We start from the raw sequence: 7373 nt of genomic DNA, 5'->3' as shown, positions 1-7373 counted from the left end.
CTTTTCTATCAACGGCTTAACTTGGCACAACAAAACACAAAACTAAGATAAGGAGAGGTTGCTACAGTAGTAAACAACTTCCAAGACACAAAATAAAAACAAAGTACTGTAGGTAAAAACATGGGTTGTCTCCCATAAGCGCTTTTCTTTAACGCCTTTCAGCTAGGCGCAGAAAGTGTGTATCAAGTATTATCGAGAGATGAAGTGTCAACATCATAATTTGTTCTCATAATAGAATCAAAAGGTACCTTCATTCTCTTTCTAGGGAAGTGTTCCATACCTTTCTTGAGAGGAAATTGATATTTTATATTACCTTCCTTCATATCAATGATAGCACCAACAGTTCGAAGAAAAGGTCTTCCCAATATAATGGGACAAGATGCATTGCATTCAATATCCAAGACAACAAAATCAACGGGGACAAGGTTATTGTTAACGGTAATAAGAACATTATCAACTTTACCCAAAGGTTTCTTTGTAGAATGATCAGCAAGATTAACATCCAAATAACAATTTTGCAATGGTGGCAAGTCAAGCATATTATAAATTTTCTTAGGCATAACAGAAATACTTGCACCAAGATCACATAAAGCATTACAATCAAAATCTTTAACCTTCATCTTAATGATGGGCTCCCAACCATCCTCTAGCTTTTTAGGAATAGAGGCTTTGCGCTCTAGTTTCTCTTCTCTAGCTTTAATGAGAGCATTTGTAATATGATGTGTAAAAGCCAAATTTATAGCACTAGCATTAGGACTTTTAGCAAGTTTTTGCAAGAACTTTATAACTTCAGAGATGTGGCAATCATCAAAATTCAAACCATTATAATCTAAAGCAATGGGATCATCATCCCCAATGTTGGAAAAAAATTCAGCGGCTTTATCACGAGCGATTTCAGCAGTTTTAGCAGCTTTCAGCAGTTTATCGCGCTTTGCATTCGAGGTGGAAACATTGCTAACACCAATTCTTTTATTAGTATGAGTAGGAGGTGCAGCAACATGTGTAGCATTAGCATTACTAGTGGTGGTAATAGTCCAAACTTTAGCTATATTCTTCTCTTTAGCTAGTTTTTCATTTTCTTCTCTATCCCACCTAGCACGCAGTTCAGCCATTAATCTTATATTCTCATTAATTCTAACTTGAATGGCATTTGCTGTAGTAGTAATTTTATTATGATGATTCTCATTAGTCATAACTTTTGATTTCAAAAGATCAACATCAGCAGCAAGACTATCGACTTTAGAAGCAAGTATATCAATTTTCCCAAGCTTTTCTTCAACAGATTTGTTAAAAGCAGTTTGTGTACTAATAAATTCCTTAAGCATGGCTTCAAGTCCAGGGGTGAACTCCTATTATTGTTGTAAGAATTCCCATAAGAATTACCATAGCCGTTGCCATTATTATAAGGATATGGCCTATAGTTGTTACTAGAATTGTTCCGGTAAGCATTGTTGTTGAAATTATTATTTTTAATGAAGTTTACATCAACATGTTCTTCTTGTGCAACCAATGAAGCTAATGGAACATTATTAGGATCAATATTAGTCCTATCATTCACAAGCATAGACATAATAGCATCGATCTTATCACTCAAGGAAGAGGTTTCTTCGACAGAATTTACCTTCTTACCTTGTGGAGCTCTTTCCGTGTGCCATTCAGAGTAGTTGATCATCATATTATCAAGAAGCTTTGTTGCTTCACCAAGAGTGATGGACATAAAGGTACCTCCAGCAGCTGAATCCAATAAATTCCGTGAAGAAAAATTTAGTCCTGCATAGAAGGTTTGGATGATCATCCAAGTAGTCAGTCCATGGGTTGGGCAATTTTTAACCAGAGATTTCATTCTTTCCCAAGCTTGAGCAACATGTTCAGTATCTAATTGTTTAAAATTCATTATGCTACTCCTCAAAGATATAATTTTAGCAGGGGGATAATATCTACCAATAAAAGCATCCTTGCATTTAGTCCATGAATCGATACTATTCTTAGGCGAGAGATAGCAACCAATCTTTAGCTCTTCCTCTTAATGAGAAAGGGAACAATTTTAGTTTAATAATATCACCATCTACATCTTTATATTTTTGCATTTCACATAGTTCAACAAAATTATTAAGATGGGCAGCAGCATCATCGAACTAACACAGAAAATTGCTCTCGCATAACAAGATTCAAGAAAGCAGGTTTAATTTCAAAGAATTCTGCTGTAGTAGCAGCTGGAGCAATAGGTGAGCCTCAGAAATCATTAGTATATGTGGTTGTGAAGACCCACAACTTAGTGTTTTCAGCGTTGGCCATTGTAGCCACAGCCAATAAAGCAAACTAGATAACGTAAATGCAAGTAAACTAATTTTTTTGTGTTTTTGATATAGCAAACAAGATAGCAAATAAAGTAAAACTAGCAACTAATTTTTTTGTATTTTGATTTAGTGCAGCAAACAAAGTAGTAAATAAAACTAAGCAAGACAAAAACAAAGTAAAGAGATTGAGAAGTGGAGACTCCCCTTGCAGCGTGTCTTGATCTCCCCGGCAACGGCGCCTAAAATATGCTTGATGGCGTGTATTTCACACGTTCGTTGGGCAACCCCAAGAGGAAGGTATGATGCGCACAGCAGCAAGTTTTCCTCAGAAAGAAACCAAGGTTTATCGAACCAGGAGGAGCCAAGAAGCACGTTGAAGGTTGATGGCGGCGGGATGTAGTGCGGCGCAACACCGTAGATTCCGGCGCCAACGTGGAACCTGCACAACACAACCAAAGTACTTTGCCCCAACGAAACAGTGAGGTTGTCAATCTCACCGGCTTGCTGTAACAAAGGATTAACCGTATTGTGTGGAAGATGATTGTTTGCGAGAAAACAAGAGAACAAGATTGCAGTAGATTGTATTTCAAGAAAGAGAATTGGACCGGGGTCCACAAGTTCACTAGAGGTGTCTCTCCCATAAGACGAACAGCATGTTGGGTGAACAAATTACAGTTGGGCAATTGACAAATAAAGAGAGCATGACCATGCACATACATATCATGATGAGTATAGTGAGATTTAATTGGGCATTACGACAAAGTACATAGACCGTCATCCAACTGCATCTATGCCTAAAAAGTCCACCTTCAGGTTATCATCCGAACCCCTCCGTATTAAGTTGCTAACAACAGACAATTGCATTAAGTATTGCGCGTAATGTAACTAGTGACTACATCCTTGAACATAGCACTAATGTTTTATCCCTAGTGGCAACAGCACATCCATAACCTTAGTGGTTCTTGTCACTCCTCCAGATTCACAGAGGCATGAACCCACTATCGAGCATAAATACTCCCTCTTGGAGTTACTAGCATCAACTTGGCCAGAGCATCTACTAATAACGGAGAGCATGCAAGATCATAAACAACACATAAGCATAGCTTTGATAATCAACATAACAAGTATTCTCTATTCATCGGATCCCAACAAACGCAACATACAGAATTACAGATAGATGATCTTGATCATGTTAGGCAGCTCACAAGATCCGACAATGATAGCACAATGGGGAGAAGACAACCATCTAGCTACTGCTATGGACCCATAGTCCAGGGGTAGACTACTCACACATCACACCGGAGGCGACCATGGCGGCGTAGAGTCCTCCGGGAGATGATTCCCCTCTCCGGCAGGGTGCCGGAGGCGATCTCCTGGATCCCCCGAGATGGGATCGGCGGCGGCGGCGTCTCTGGAAGGTTTTCCGTATCGTGGTTCTCGATGCGGGGTTTTCGTCACGGAGACTTTTTATAGGCGAAAGGGCAGGTCAAGAGGCGGCACGGGGGCCCCACACCACAGGGCCGCGCGGCCAAGGGGGGGGCCGCGCCGCCCTATAGTGTGGCCCCTCCGTGGCCCCTCTTCGTCTCTCCTTCGGACTTCTGGAAGCTTCGTGAGAAAATAGGCCCCTGGGCTTTGATTTCGTCCAATTCCGAGAATATTTCCTTACTATGATTTCTGAAACCAAAAACAGCAGAAAACAGCAACTGGCACTTCGGCATCTTGTTAATAGGTTAGTTCCAGAAAATGCACGAATATGACATAAAGTGTGCATAAAACATGTAGATAACATCAATAATGTGGCATGGAACATAAGAAATTATCGATACGTCGGAGACGTATCACCCAGTACAACTCCGGCTTTTCCATCTAGTGAAACGCCATGCTATGTTAACATGTGGGTTTGCTTCTGAGTAAGTTAAAATAAGAGTAAATTTTACAGAACCACAGCTATTCGGGTAAATATTTCATAGAGCCATAATTGAAGGATATTATTTTCACAGAACCACGACTTTTGAGGTAAGTTGTTTCACATAACCTATATCATACGATTATCCTGGCTAACGGTGCTTCTAGCAGTCCGGTTCCACTAGTCAGATACACGTCGCAAACCAACCTTTTTTATTTATATTTGCACACAAAAACATTCGCCAAATTTGAACAAAATTTAAAAGTTTTTTCAAAAATCCAAAAACATTCCAGTAATTACAAATACATGTATTTACTAATGAAGGAAAATATGAGATGATATTGACCAGTGGTTTTGAAGTTTGGTAAGTTTCTGTAAGTTCAGGTAAAATTTGACAAAAAAATCAATTTTTTCAATTTTTTTTAAAATACCCAGAAATTCTGAATACATGTATTTACTAATCTGGGGAAATGTTAGATGATTTTGACCAATACTTTTCAAGTTTGCGCAATATTTGTAACTAAAAATCCAATCTTGGCGAGAGTAAGGAATCCCACCCTTAGCGTGAGGGGAGGCCATGTGAAGCTTAATAGACAAACAAAGAAAAAGTTTTTTTTTTCATAGTGTACGTAACTAGTGGGGCCAGATTATCGGAAATATCATGAAATAGGCTAAATCGTATAATTTGGATTATTTGAAACAATTTACCCCCAAAAGTTGTGGTTCAGTAAAAAAAAAAATCCTACAGCTGTGGGTATGTGAAACCTATGCCCCAATAGCAGTGTTTTTTTTAAATAAATTGAGGTTAAAGACCGTTATAATCGGGATAAGCACGACAATTTTTTTAAGTAATATCAAAGTTGTCATAGAGGTCAAAGTTTAGACAATGGACGTACAAAATATGATCCGTTGAAGCAGCCTTTTAAGGCCTGCAGCTAAAAATGTGTATTTCTAAGATGGACATTTAAGAATGTATTAGGTCGTAATCATGAGTTAGGACTCTTGAGCGAAGGGTCAATGGGGCTTTACTCACAAGGGAACAAATTAAAACGGTCCAAACCCTCGGAATCTTTTTCGCGTTTTCATCAAGATCACTGCGCGAAAGCAACTCCCAAGTGGAGCATCAGTTCGAGAGGTTCAGAGTTCAGACTTCAGACTCTGTTGGTGAATGTTAACATTCAGGACATATAGCCGTTTGAATTTGTGGAAGACTCGCTCGATCTCCTGCACCTGCAATCATCTATCAGGGTATTTTCTTGTCCTCATTGGAGATAACTCTCATTCAACGTCCACTTAAAATCGAGATGCTTTTACTATTCCACATATGCAAATTACAGACTCGATCGGCAGATACACGGCTGCCGGCCGGTGCATTCCTTACGTTAGATGGACATGTAAGGCACGCCGTCGATCAAGCGGGAGGCAGGGCAGCCAACCTATGTACAGAATGGACAGGGGCATCGATGCGTCGATCTGCAGATGACACAGTACGCCTGCGGGTGGTGCTGCGGCTCGTACCACTGCGTGTACACCAGGGCCTTGTTCACCTCACTATTGTTGCCGGCGCCGCCCTTCCCATCGCCGCCGTCCTTGCTCTCCTCCTTGGCTGGGCCGATGGAGACGATGTGAGTGGTGAAGCGCTTCTTGCGCAGCCTCTTCACGACGTGGACCGGGTCGACGGTGCCCACCACCGTCATCTCCTGCTTCTCCATGTCCATGACGATCTGGTCGATACCTGAGGCAATTCAGATATGGCCGGATCAGTGGGTGCACTACACTACGGACTGATTGCCACAAAGCAGAGCAAAGGGCAAACGGGCAGGGGAGAAGAAGAAAAGGGTAGCTTGTATACCGTTCAGACTGGTGATGGCCTCCATGGCCTTCTGCTTCTGCCTGTCGTCGTGCAGGTCCAGCTTCAGCACACCCTTCTGAAGCCGTCACACCACACAACAAAATCAGCGAAAACCATTAACCACAATTGAAATCAGGAATCTAAAACCCGATCTGATCGACCGTAAGTAAGCACCTGCTGCATGGCGTCAATCCACACAACCTTGATCGACAGATTTGGAATGGTGGAATGAAATGCTAGACGATGATTGACTTGTGTGGTTGAGGAGGAACTGAGCGTCCTACTAGTATGATCTGGGAGTCTAGGGAGTGACGGCCGGCGGATTTTATAGGCGCAGCCTCAGCAACCTCGCGGCAGAAGTCTCAGCGTTTTATGTTTTGTTTTTCAAACAAAGGTGTCCTAGGGGCAAATGTGGCACAGAATGGAACGCGTGGGTGGATAAACGCACGGCGGCCACGTAAGCAGGGGTTAAAGTGAACAGGGTTAAAGCCTCAAAAGGCCTGGTTAGGCAAAACATCTTTGGGTCAAGAACTCACCAAAAAAAAAAAACTCTAATGCTAAGATACATAACAATTTTTAATAAAAGGCTAGGTTGGCGAAAATGCCTAACGGAACCCGGCAACTGGCGAGGATGATATCGTGCCCGTCCCATGGTTTAAGCATGTAGTATTATGTCTTTGTCCAGCGATTTAGTCGATAGGTATTCGCTGAGCAATAACTCGCCTCCAGGACGGGCATGGCTTTAACTCTAGCAGCGCTTAGAGTAATAACTGCTGTGAAGGTCATTACTTTGCTTGTGCCAAAACGTTAAGCATGCCGCTACAGATTGCTTTCTTCCCTGACCACACTCTTCTTTTACTTCATCCCTGCACCAGTTCTCCCGCCATTTTCTGTTCGTGACAAAGCCACTAAGCGTTCATACGTACATATGTGCATAGCCTTAATACTAACTAGCCCAGCTCCACCATCAGTCAACATGGCCTAAGCTTTTCATTGTTGCCAACCTAAAGAAGAAGAAGAAAAAGAACCAGACCAAGAACCATGAAGCGGACACGAAGCTCCTGATTGTGCCTGCCGTAGCAAACCTGGCTGCCTGCTCCAGAAGATGGGCTGATGCTTCATCAGCCGCACGCCAAGGCCAAGAAATCGCTCGGACGCAAACCATCTCTTTATCTTTAGTGCTTATCTCTTTCAGTTTACTGTCAGCTTCTACGTAATCTTGTAGTTGTTCTTTTCAGCAAAATTATGTCAGGTGCTTCAGTTACCTTTTGACTCTATGCGAGAGTTCCCAATTATGTAATCCGACCTCACTGTGTAA

At 41.7% G+C, this 7373-nt stretch overlaps 1 protein-coding gene across 1 annotated transcript; it reads right to left on the bottom strand.

Annotated features, from left to right (window-relative positions):
- Positions 1 to 5491: 5491 nt before the first annotated feature.
- On the bottom strand, positions 5492 to 6380 carry LOC127336679 (heavy metal-associated isoprenylated plant protein 39). Its single transcript, XM_051363523.2, has 3 exons — positions 6230 to 6380; positions 6056 to 6131; positions 5492 to 5938 (listed from the first exon to the last, which is right to left on the bottom strand). The coding sequence occupies exons 1-3, from the start codon at positions 6236 to 6238 to the stop codon at positions 5640 to 5642; spliced, it is 384 nt and encodes a 127-aa protein (XP_051219483.1). The 5' UTR covers positions 6239 to 6380; the 3' UTR covers positions 5492 to 5639.
- Between the last annotated feature and the right edge of the window lie 993 nt (positions 6381 to 7373).

Source organism: Lolium perenne, chromosome 2 (genome assembly GCF_019359855.2).
Source record: "Lolium perenne isolate Kyuss_39 chromosome 2, Kyuss_2.0, whole genome shotgun sequence".
Classification (NCBI taxonomy): domain Eukaryota; kingdom Viridiplantae; phylum Streptophyta; class Magnoliopsida; order Poales; family Poaceae; genus Lolium; species Lolium perenne.
Note: the sequence above shows the minus strand (reverse complement) of the source record. Positions and strands in the feature narration are given on the sequence as shown.

Bases quoted from the DNA above. Each gene is read 5' to 3' on its own strand.
- LOC127336679 (XM_051363523.2), bottom strand. The intron at 5,939-6,055 runs GTATACAAGCTA...GAATTGCCTCAG, and splicing joins GGCCATCACCAGTCTGAACG to GTATCGACCAGATCGTCATG.